General features: G+C 41.9%; 1 protein-coding gene across 8 annotated transcripts in view; it reads left to right on the top strand.

Annotated features, from left to right (window-relative positions):
• Window positions 1-13,347, top strand: part of LOC139752957 (uncharacterized) — a 106,414-nt gene that overhangs the window by 52,713 nt on the left and 40,354 nt on the right. For all 8 annotated transcript variants that reach the window (XM_071669080.1, XM_071669082.1, XM_071669081.1 and 5 more), the window contains 2 exons: window positions 8,171-8,315; window positions 11,936-12,056. In XM_071669080.1, coding sequence (XP_071525181.1) covers window positions 8,171-8,315; window positions 11,936-12,056 — 266 coding nt within the window. The remainder of the gene's footprint in view (window positions 1-8,170; window positions 8,316-11,935; window positions 12,057-13,347) is intronic.

Raw genomic sequence — 13,347 nt, 5'->3', positions numbered from 1 at the left:
CCTGCCGCAAACCTACATTCACTGAGAACCAGTCATTTTCCTCTCTTCCTACACGTACACATGCCTTACATCCTCGATAAAAACTTTTCACTGCTTCTAACAACTTTCCTCCCACATCATATATTCTTAATACCTTCCACAGAGCATCTCTATCAACTCTATCATATGCCTTCTCCAGATCCATAAATGCTACATACAAATCCATTTGCTTTTCTAAGTATTTCTCACATACATTCTTCAAAGCAAACACCTGATCCACACATCCTCTACCACTTCTGAAACCACACTGCTCTTCCCCAATCTGATGCTCTGTACATGCCTTCACCCTCTCAATCAATACCCTCCCATATAATTTACCAGGAATACTCATCAAACTTATACCTCTGTAATTTGAGCACTCACTCTTATCCCCTTTGCCTTTGTACAATGGCACTATGCACGCATTCCGCCAATCCTCAGGCACCTCACCATGAGTCATACATACATTAAATAACCTTACCAACCAGTCAACAATACAGTCACCCCCTTTTTTAATAAATTCCACTGCAATACCATCCAAACCTGCTGCCTTGCCGGCTTTCATCTTCCGCAAAGCTTTCACTACCTATTCTCTGTTTACCAAATCATTTTCCCTAACCCTCTCACTTTGCACACCACCTCGACCAAAACGCCCTATATCTGCCACTCTATCATCAAACACATTCAACAAACCTTCAAAATACTCACTCCATCTCCTTCTCACATCACCACTACTTGTTATCACCTCCCCATTTGCGCCCTTCACTGAAGTTCCCATTTGCTCCCTTGTCTTACGCACTTTATTTACCTCCTTCCAGAACATCTTTTTATTCTCCCTAAAATTTAATGATACTCTCTCACCCCAACTCTCATTTGCCCTTTTTTTCGCCTCTTGCACCTTTCTCTTGACCTCCTGTCTCTTTCTTTTATACATCTCCCACTCAATTGCATTTTTTCCCTGCAAAAATCGTCCAAATGCCTCTCTCTTCTCTTTCACTAATACTCTTACTTCTTCATCCCACCACTCACTACCCTTTCTAATCAACCCACCTCCCACTCTTCTCATGCCACAAGCATCTTTTGCGCAATCCATCACTGATTCCCTAAATACATCTCATTCCTCCCCCACTCCCCTTACTTCCATTGTTCTCACCTTTTTCCATTCTGTACTCAGTCTCTCCTGGTACTTCCTCACACAGGTCTCCTTCCCAAGCTCACTTACTCTCACCACCCTCTTCACCCCAACATTCACTCTTCTTTTCTGAAAACCCATACAAATCTTCACCTTTGCCTCCACAAGATAATGATCAGACATCCCTCCAGTTGCACCTCTCAGCACATTAACATCCAAAAGTCTCTCTTTCGCACATATGTATATGTAGGTATTCGTTGAAATTTATAGGTATGTATATGTGCATGTGTAGGCGTTTGTGTATATAGGTGTGTATGTGGGTGGTTTGGGCCATTCATCTGTTTCACTGCGCTACCTTGCTAACGTGGGAGACATCGACAAAGTATGATAAATAGAATATTTACTTTATTTATTTATTTATTATACTTTGTTCAACCCACCCACATACACATGTATATACATACATGCCCACACACACACACACACACACACACACACACACACACACACACACACACATATACATACCTATACATTTCAACGTATACATACATATACATACACAGACATATACATATATATACACATGTACATATTCGTACTTGCTGCCTTCATCCATTCCTGTCGTTTTTTATTATACTTTGTCGCTGTCTCCCGCATTTGCGAGGTAGCGCAAGGAAACAGACTAAAGAAATGGCCCAACCCCCCCCATACACATGTATATACATACGTCCACACACGCAAATATACATACCTACACAGCTTTCCATGGTTTACCCCAGACGCTTCACATGCCCTGCTTCAATCCACTGACAGCACGTCAACCCCGGTATACCACATCGCTCCAATTCACTCTATTCCTTGCCCTCCTTTCACCCTCCTGCATGTTCAGGCCCCGATCACACAAAATCTTTTTCACTCCATCTTTCCACCTCCAATTTGGTCTCCCTCTTCTCATTGTTCCCTCCACCTCCGACACATATATCCTCTTGGTCAATCTTTCCTCACTCATCCTCTCCATGTGCCCAAACCACTTCAAAACACCCTCTTCTGCTCTCTCAACCACGCTCTTTTTATATCCACACATCTCTCTTACCCTTACGTTACTCACTCGATCAAACCACCTCACACCACACATTGTCCTCAAACATCTCATTTCCAGCACATCCATCCTTCTGCGCACAACTCTATCCATAGCCCACGCCTCGCAACCATACAACATTGTTGGAACCACTATTCCTTCAAACATACCCATTTTTGCTTTCCGAGATAATGTTCTCGACTTCCACACATTCTTCAAGGCCCCCAGGATTTTCGCCCCCTCCCCCACCCTATGATCCACTTCCGCTTCCATGGTTCCATCCGCTGCCAGATCCACTCCCAGATATCTAAAACACTTCACTTCCTCCAGTTTTTCTCCATTCAAACTCACCTCCCAATTGACTTGACCCTCAACCCTACTGTACCTAATTACCTTGCTCTTATTCACATTTACTCTTAACTTTCTTCTTCCACACACTTTTCCAAACTCAGTCACCAGCTTCTGCAGTTTCTCACATGAATCAGCCACCAGCGCTGTATCATCAGCGAACAACAACTGACTCACTTCCCAAGCTCTCTCATCCCCAACAGACTTCATACTTGCCCCTCTTTCCAAAACTCTTGCATTTACCTCCCTAACAACCCCATCCATAAACAAATTAAACAACCATGGAGACATCACACACCCCTGCCGCAAACCTACATTCACTGAGAACCAATCACTTTCCTCTCTTCCTACACGTACACATGCCTTACATCCTCGATAAAAACTTTTCACTGCTTCTAATAACTTTCCTCCCACACCATATATTCTTAATACCTTCCACAGAGCATCTCTATCAACTCTATCATATGCCTTCTCCAGATCCATAAATGCTACATACAAATCCATTTGCTTTTCTAAGTATTTCTCACATACATTCTTCAAAGCAAACACCTGATCCACACATCCTCTACCACTTCTGAAACCACACTGCTCTTCCCCAATCCGATCTTCTGTACATGCCTTCACCCTCTCAATCAGTACCCTCCCATATAATTTACCAGGAATACTCAACAAACTTTTTTTTTTTTTTTTTTTTTTTTTTATACTTTGTCGCTGTCTCCCGCGTTTGCGAGGTAGCGCAAGGAAACAGACGAAAGAAATGGCCCCCCCCCCCCCATACACATGTACATACACACGTCCACACACGCAAATATACATACCTACACAGCTTTCCATGGTTTACCCCAGACGCTTCACATGCCTTGCTTCAATCCACTGACAGCACGTCAACCCCTGTATACCACATGACTCCACTTCACTCTATTTCTTGCCCTCCTTTCACCCTCCTGCATGTTCAGGCCCCGATCACACAAAATCTTTTTCACTCCATCTTTCCACCTCCAATTTGGTCTCCCTCTTCTCCTCGTTCCCTCCACCTCCGACACATATATCCTCTTGGTCAATCTCTCCTCACTCATTCTCTCCATGTGCCCAAACCATTTCAAAACACCCTCTTCTGCTCTCTCAACCACGCTCTTTTTATTTCCACACATCTTTCTCACCCTTACGTTACTTACTCGATCAAACCACCTCACACCACACATTGTCCTCAAACATCTCATTTCCAGCACATCCATCCTCCTGCGCACATCTCTATCCATAGCCCACGCCTCGCAACCATACAACATTGTTGGAACCACTATTCCCTCAAACATACCCATTTTTGCTTTCCGAGATAGTGTTCTCGACTTCCACACATTTTTCAAGGCTCCCAAAATTTTCGCCCCCTCCCCCACCCTATGATCCACTTCCGCTTCCATGGTTCCATCCGCTGACAGATCCACTCCCAGATATCTAAAACACTTCACTTCCTCCAGTTTTTCTCCATTCAAACTCACCTCCCAATTGACTTGACCCTCACCCCTACTGTACCTAATAACCTTGCTCTTATTCACATTTACTCTCAACTTTCTTCTTCCACACACTTTACCAAACTCAGTCACCAGCTTCTGCAGTTTCTCACATGAATCAGCCACCAGCGCTGTATCATCAGCGAACAACAACTGACTCACTTCCCAAGCTCTCTCATCCCCAACAGACTTCATACTTGCCCCTCTTTCCAGGACTCTTGCATTTACCTCCCTTACAACCCCATCCATAAACAAATTAAACAACCATGGAGACATCACACACCCCTGCCGCAAACCTACATTCACTGAGAACCAATCACTTTCCTCTCTTCCTACACGTACACATGCCTTACATCCTCGATAAAAACTTTTCACTGCTTCTAACAACTTGCCTCCCACACCATATATTCTTAATACCTTCCACAGAGCATCTCTATCAACTCTATCATATGCCTTCTCCAGATCCATAAATGCTACATACAAATCCATTTGCTTTTCTAAGTATTTCTCACATACATTCTTCAAAGCAAACACCTGATCCACACATCCTCTACCACTTCTGAAACCGCACTGCTCTTCCCCAATCTGATGCTCTGTACATGCCTTCACCCTCTCAATCAATACCCTACCATATAATTTACCAGGAATACTCAACAAACTTATACCTCTGTAATTTGAGCACTCACTCTTATCCCCTTTGCCTTTGTACAATGGCACTATGCACGCATTCCGCCAATCCTCAGGCACCTCACCATGAGTCATACATACATTAAATAACCTTACCAACCAGTCAACAATACAGTCACCCCCTTTCTTAATAAATTCCACTGCAATACCATCCAAACCTGCTGCCTTGCCGGCTTTCATCTTCCGCAAAGCTTTTACTACCTCTTCTCTGTTTACCAAATCATTTTCCCTAACCCTCTCACTTTGCACACCACCTCGACCAAAACACCCTATATCTGCCACTCTGTCATCAGACACATTCAACAAACCTTCAAAATACTCATTCCATCTCCTTCTCACATCACCGCTACTTGTTATCACCTCCCCATTTACGCCCTTCACTGAAGTTCCCATTTGCTCCCTTGTCTTACGCACCCTATTTACCTCCTTCCAGAACATCTTTTTATTTTCCCTAAAATTTACTGATAGTCTCTCACCCCAACTCTCATTTGCCCTTTTTTTTCACCTCTTGCACCTTTCTCTTGACCTCCTGTCTCTTTCTTTTATACTTCTCCCACTCAATTGCATTTTTTCCCTGCAAAAATCGTCCAAATGCCTCTCTCTTCTCTTTCACTAATACTCTTACTTCTTCATCCCACCACTCACTACCCTTTCTAAACAGCCCACCTCCCACTCTTCTCATGCCACAAGCATCTTTTGCGCAATCCATCACTGATTCCCTAAATACATCCCATTCCTCCCCCACTCCCCTTACTTCCATTGTTCTCACCTTCTTCCATTCTGTACACAGTCTCTCCTGGTACTTCCCCACACAGGTCTCCTTCCCAAGCTCACTTACTCTCACCACCTTCTTCACCCCAACATTCATATATATATACATATATATACACATGTACATATTCATACTTGCTGCCTTCATCCATTCTTGTCGCCACACATGAAATGGCACCCCCTTCCCCCTGTGGGGTGCGTGTGAGGTAGCGCTAGGAAAAGACAACGAAGGCCACATTCATTTACACTCAGTCTCTAGCTGTCATGTGTATTGCACCGAAACCACAGCTCCCTTTCCACATCCAGACCCCACAGAACTTTCCATGGTTTACATCCTTGTTAATATATCTATATATATATTTTTTTTTTTTTTTTATACTTTGTCGCTGTCTCCCGCGTTTGCGAGGTAGCGCAAGGAAACAGACGAAAGAAATGGCCCAACCCCCCCCATACACATGTACATACACACGTCCACACACGCAAATATACATACCTACACAGCTTTCCATGGTTTACCCCGGACGCTTCACATGCCTTGATTCAATCCACTGACAGCACGTCAACCCCTGTATACCACATCGCTCCAATTCACTCTATTCCTTGCCCTCCTTTCACCCTCCTGCATGTTCAGGCCCCGATCACACAAAATCCTTTTCACTCCATCTTTCCACCTCCAATTTGGTCTCCCTCTTCTCCTCGTTCCCTTCACCTCCGACACATATATCCTCTTGGTCAATCTTTCCTCACTCATTCTCTCCATGTGCCCAAACCATTTCAAAACACCCTCTTCTGCTCTCTCAACCACGCTCTTTTTATTTCCACACATCTCTCTTACCCTTACGTTACTTACTCGATCAAACCACCTCACACCACACATTGTCCTCAAACATCTCATTTCCAGCACATCCATCCTCCTGCGCACAACTCTATCCATAGCCCACGCCTCACAACCATACAACATTGTTGGAACTACTATTCCTTCAAACATACCCATTTTTGCTTTCCGGGATAATGTTCTCGACTTCCACACATTTTTCAAGGCTCCCAGAATTTTCGCCCCCTCCCCCACCCTATGATCCACTTCCGCTTCCATGGTTCCATCTGCTGCCAGATCCACTCCCAGATATCTAAAACACTTCACTTCCTCCAGTTTTTCTCCATTCAAACTCACCTCCCAATTGACTTGACCCTCAACCCTACTGTACCTAATAACCTTGCTCTTATTCACATTTACTCTTAACTTTCCTCTTTCACACACTTTACCAAACTCAGTCACCAGCTTCTGCAGTTTCTCACATGAATATATATATATATATATATATATATATATATATATATATAAATATATATATATATATATATATATATATTTTTTTTTTAATTTTCCAAAAGATGGAACAGAGAATTGGGCCAGGTGAGGGTATTCCCTCAAAGGCCCAGTCCTCTGTTCTTAACGCTACCTCGCTAATGCGGGAAATGGCGAATAGTTTGAAAGAAAGAAAGAAAGATATATATATATATATATATATATATATATTTTTTTTTTTTTTTTTTTTTATTTTTATACTTTGTCGCTGTCTCCCGCGTCTGCGAGGTAGCGCAAGGAAACAGACGAAAGAAATGGCCCCACCCCCCCCCCCCATACACATGTACATACAACATGTCCACGCACGAGTATACATACCTACACAGCTTTCCATGGTCACCCCAGACGCCTCACATGCCCTGATTCACTCCACTGACAGCACGTCAACCCCTGTATACCACATCGCTCCAATTCACTCTATTCCTTGCCCTCCTTACACCCTCCTGCATGTTCAGGCCCCGATCACACAAAATCTTTTTCACTCCATCTTTCCACCTCCAATTTGGTCTCCCTCTTCTCCTCGTTCCCTCCACCTCCGACACATATATCCTCTTGGTCAATCTTTCCTCACTCATTCTCTCCATGTGCCCAAACCATTTCAAAACACCCTCTTCTGCTCTCTCAACCACGCTCTTTTTATTTCCACACATCTCTCTTACCCTTACGTTACTTACTCGATCAAACCACCTCACACCACACATTGTCCTCAAACATCTCATTTCCAGCACATCCATCCTCCTGCGCACAACTCTATCCATAGTCCACGCCTCGCAACCATACAACATTGTTGGAACCACTATTCCTTCAAACATACCCATTTTTGCTTTCCGAGATAATGTTCTCGACTTCCACACATTCTTCAAGGCTCCCAGAATTTTCGCCCCCTCCCCCACCCTATGATCCACTTCCGCTTCCATGGTTCCATCTGCTGCCAGATCCACTCCCAGATATCTAAAACACTTCACTTCCTCCAGTTTTTCTCCATTCAAACTCACCTCCCAATTGACTTGACCCTCAACCCTACTGTACCTAATAACCTTGCTCTTATTCACATTTACTCTTAACTTTCTTCTTTCACACACTTTACCAAACTCAGTCACCAGCTTCTGCAGTTTCTCACATGAATATATGTATATATATATATATATATATATATATATATATATATATATATATATATATATATATATATATTATGAAGTGTCTTTAGCTAAGACTTGATTATGATATCTTTTGATTAATATCAATTGAATTTACAGGGAGGCTGTTACAGAGCTTTTGAGTTGGCGGGTATTTTGGGGTCATTCAAGGAATCCTTCAGTATTAACCACCCCTGTCAAGCAACTACTTAACCTATGGGTATCCATGCAGTCAGCTTCCCCAGTCATAAGGCAGTGTTTAGCAGTAAGTTTTTAAATACATATTTTTCACAAATTGCATGATTTGACCACATTTCCATGATTTTTTTTGCAGGTTTATATGTTTGAAAATCAGTTTTCAGAGTGATTTTTCAGCACTGTGGCTATATTGTTTAGAAAGAAAAGTGTAAATCTTCCTCTCAGTTTTCACAATTTTCTTATTTTTATCTCTGATGTCCTTTCCTTCTGGGAACTCCCATCAAGGTGAGCTTGTACAGACAGATATAAGAACAGTCCTATATCTACCTTTATGAACTTCTCAAACAGTTCTTGAACAAGTGTGTACCTATGCAAGTGAACAGCTCAGTTTTTTGTTAGTTAGGCTATCTGATATGTTAGCCACTGTATTTCTGTAACTATTCATCACTTTTTCTTAAGGCTCCAGTCATGGACAAAAGTCCACATCAAGGCTGGGCCTTATTTGAAATATAGAGAATTATGAAAGGGAAAAGAAAGAGACATGGGAAAGTAATTACAAATTTTTGAAAAGTGAAAAACCTGTCTTTTGAAATGTGCCAGGTCATATATATTGAGAAAGACATGAGAAGATAGAGAGTTCCAAATCATCACGGTGTGGAGAAAGAAGCAGTTATCAAAAACACCCATCCTTGAGTTACTGATAACCACACACTTATCATGTGATGCAGCAGCATGCTGAGTATTGCGTGGTCTAGCTAGGGGTGGGGGCACACAAGCAGCCAGTTTTCAGGAACAAAAACTAAAGTGATACCTATAGAAGAGGGAGAGTGAACCAACATTGCAGCGTAGAGCAAGCAAGAGGGTCAAGTTTGGAAGTTAGCTTGAGACAGTTTAAAAGTAGGGCCACTATCGACTCAGATCTGTCGAGTATGAATGCAGAGCTAGAACCACCCCAGATGTGAGAGCGGTACTCCATACAAAGACAAATCAATCTTTTGTGTAAACAGAGCAACTGTTCAGAAGAAAAGGAGTTTTGACATCTAAACAGACACCCAGTTTCTTAGAGGCACACTTAGCTATTCCCATAATATAGGGTTTCCAAGAAGAGTTGATTTTACTGTAATACCAAGTATGTTCATTGAGTCAAGAGGTGGAATTACAGAACCATCAAAGGAGAGACAAGAGTTGTGAGGACTTATCAATAGAGAGATGGTTAGAAACTGGGTCTTGGAGGTGTTAAACTAGATTTTGTCTACCCCACTGAGATATCCTGTCCGAGTCTGAGTTTATTGAGGAAGTTTTGTCAAGATGGATGCAGATTGAGTGAGAGAGGAAGGAACAAAATTGAAGGACGTGGATGAATGCAGTGTTGTCATGAGCATATGAGTGCATTTGATTATTTGTGGAGAGGAAATCATTGAAAAGAAAGGAGAAAAAGTGTAGGGGACACAACTTATTCTTCACAACTAGATTTTCGTGCAGTGAGCACAATGGGCTAGCCTTGCATTTTGACAAAATGGTAGGAGCAATAGGTAGAATTAGTAAATAGGAACATTAGGTTGAAACATAAGGTGGTAGGTAGGAGCATTAGGTAGAAGTAGCAGGTTGGAATATTTGTTAGTTGTCATGAGGAACATCAGGTAGGATCCTCGGAAAACGCTGCTCTAGAGTTGCCCTTTGCCTGTCAAGAGTGAGTTATTAAAGGCTAAGAAGCAGTACTGGAGATCTCGGCTATGGAGACTTTTTTTTCATGGTTACCCCCTTGAGAGAGTCCCCAAAGGGAATGGGCATCAGAAATATAGATAGTTAGATAGATAGATATTAGCTAACAGGTAAATATATCTTAATATTCAAGGTAAAAGAGTTTTGGAAAGAGGGGCAAGTATGAAGTCTGTTGGGGATGAGAGAGCTTGGGAAGTGAGTCAGTTGTTGTTTGCTGATGATACAGCACTGGTGGCTGATTCATGTGAGAAACTGCAGAAGCTGGTGACTGAGTTTGGTAAAGTGTGTGAAAGAAGAAAGTTAAGAGTAAATGTGAATAAGAGCAAGGTTATTTGGTACAGTAGGGTTGAGAGTCAAGTCAAGTGGGAGGTAAGTTTGAATGGAGAAATACTGGAGGAAGTAAAGTGTTTTAGATATCTGGGAATGGATCTGGCAGCGGATGGAACCATGGAAGCGGAAGTGGATCATAGGGTGGGGGAGGGGGGCGAAAATCCTGGGAGCCTTGAAGAATGTGTGGAAGTCGAGAACATTATCTCGGAAAGCAAAAATGGGTATGTTTGAAGGAATAACAATGTTGTATGGTTGCGAGGCGTGGGCTATGGATAGAGTTGTGCGCAGGAGGATGGATGTGCTGGAAATGAGATGTTTGAGGACAATGTGTGGTGTGAGGTGGTTTGATTGAGTAAGTAACGTAAGGGTAAGAGAGATGTGTGGAAATAAAAAGAGCGTGGATGAGAGAGCAGAAGAGGGTGTTTTGAAATGGTTTGGGCACATGGAGAGAATGAGTGAGGAAAGATTGACCAAGAGGATATATGTGTCAGAGGTGGAGGGAACGAGAAGTGGGAGACCAAATTGGAGGTGGAAAGATGGAGTGAAAAAGATTTTGTGTGATCGGGGCCTGAACATGCAGGAGGGTGAAAGGAGGGCAAGGAATAGAGTGAATTGGATCGATGTGGTATACCGGGGTTGACGTGCTGTCAGTGGATTGAATCAGGGCATGTGAAGCGCTATGGGTAAACCATGGAAAGCTGTGTAGGTATGTATATTTGCGTGTGTGGATGTATGTATATACATGTGTATGGGGGTGGGTTGGGCCATTTCTTTCGTCTGTTTCCTTGCGCTACCTCGCAAACGTGGGAGACAGCGACAAAGCAAAAAAAAAAAAGAGAAAAAAAAAAGTATATGAAACTTTACTAAGGGGAAGAGATACAGAGGGAGAGGGACAGAATTCAAGCTATCTTTAAAATCATAGTTTGGACAGCCCTGAAAAACTTCTTTGAAAACTTTTACTTTAATGAAGAAACAAGTGGGCATAAATCTAACATCAGTGGCAGGAAAAGTTAAAGAATATAGTCAGAAAGTGCTAAAAATGTCTCTGCATTTACAGCTCACTCTTGCTTACATAATGGCTTGAAATACTTCTGGCATTCCATTGTAAAGAATCCCTTGTTGAGTGCACATGAGGTTTGAATTAGATTTTTAGAACTCAGACAATGATGAAAAGTCCTTCAGACTTATGATTTCAAATTTCATGTGACTTGACCGACATGATCATGAGGGCAGCATATACCAGGCAGTGACAGATTCATATTAAGTACACCATAAAAGAATTTTGAACATCTAGACAGTGTGATGGTTTGGGGTTCTTTATTTATTATGGTCATTGAGAATTGATTTAGTTACCTAAGGGGTAGACAGTGGAACAACAGAGTTACTTAAATGATGATGATTCTTTGATAATTTTTCTCGTCTAACACTCCAAGAGCAGTAGAGCATGACTTAAATTTGGCATTGTATGTATGAATTTACAAGTACGTAGTTTTGTGGTCAGCAAAATCTCTTGAGTATTTAGTTATTATTTACCTCAGAATTATTAGATATTTGAACTTGGGTTTTACTGTGGAAGGTAACAAATGAGAGTTGATGGAATTGAAAGGTAAATATTATTTGTCTTACTCTCCACAGCATCTTGTGTCCATACTGCTGGAGCTGGCTTGGAGATGTGACAACCAATGTCTGATTCCTGTTGGACCATTGCCAGATTCTCTTGTTGCCATTGATAATGAGATCCGTCTTCATATGAAAGGTTTGTTGTGCTTTATTGATTCTGTATATTAGGCTTACCTTTATTTTGATTATGATTATGTAAATTAGGATCTTCATTATAAAGTAACCATGAGTTTTGTAGTTATGATTTTTTTTAGTTTCATTCTTCCATCTTCCCAAGTTTTCAGAGAATTATAATGAATTTACTAATCATTTGAAAGTACAACTTGTAGAGAAATTTAATGTTTGACATCAGCCTTTAGCATATTCATTCCTAGATTGTTTTCTTAATCTTGGATTACTAACAGACCTTCCCAGGATAATGTATTTTATAGTGAATTAGAAATTTGATTATAGTGATTGTATTTTAGTTTTGATGATTAATATGAAAAAATGTTTTATTGTTTTATTGTTTTTTTTTTTTTTTGCCGCTGTCTCCTGCGTTTGCGAGGTAGCGCAAGGAAACAGACGAAAGAAATGGCCCAACCCACCCCCATACACATGTATATACATACGTCCACACACGCAAATATACATACCTACACAGCTTTCCATGGTTTACCCCAGATGCTTCACATGCCCTGATTCAATCCACTGACAGCACGTCAACCCCGGCATACCAGATCGATCCAATTCACTCTATTCCTTGCCCTCCTTTCACCCTCCTGCATGTTCAGGCCCCGATCACACAAAATCTTTTTCACTCCATCTTTCCACCTCCAATTTAGTCTCCCACTTCTCGTTCCCTCCACCTCTGACACATATATCCTCTTGGTCAGTCTTTCCTCACTCATTCTCTCCATGTGCCCAAACCATTTCAAAACACCCTCTTCTGCTCTCTCAACCACGCTCTTTTTATTTCCACACATCTCTCTTACCCTTACGTTACTTACTCGATCAAACGACCTCACACCACACATTGTCCTCAAACATCTCATTTCCAGCACATCCATCCTCCTGCGCACAACTCTATCCATAGCCCACGTCTCGCAACCATACAGCATTGTTATTCCTTCAAACATACCCATTTTTGTTTTCTGAGATAATGTTCTCGACTTCCACACATTCTTCAAGGCTCCCAGGATTTTCGCCCCCTCCCCCACTCTATGATCCACTTCCGCTTCCATGGTTCCATCCGCTGCCAGATCCACTCCCAGATATCTAAAACACTTTACTTCCTCCAGTTTTTCTCCATTCAAACTTACCTCCCAATTGACTTGACCCTCAACCCTACTGTACCTAATAACCTTGCTCTTATTCACATTTACTCTTAACTTTCTTCTTTCACACACTTTACCAAACTCAGTCACCAGCTTCTGCAGCTTCTCACA

This window comes from Panulirus ornatus, chromosome 13, assembly GCF_036320965.1.
Source record: "Panulirus ornatus isolate Po-2019 chromosome 13, ASM3632096v1, whole genome shotgun sequence".
Lineage (NCBI taxonomy): Eukaryota > Metazoa > Arthropoda > Malacostraca > Decapoda > Palinuridae > Panulirus > Panulirus ornatus.
The sequence above is the reverse complement of the archived record's forward strand: the minus strand, read 5'-3'. Positions and strand labels throughout refer to the sequence as shown.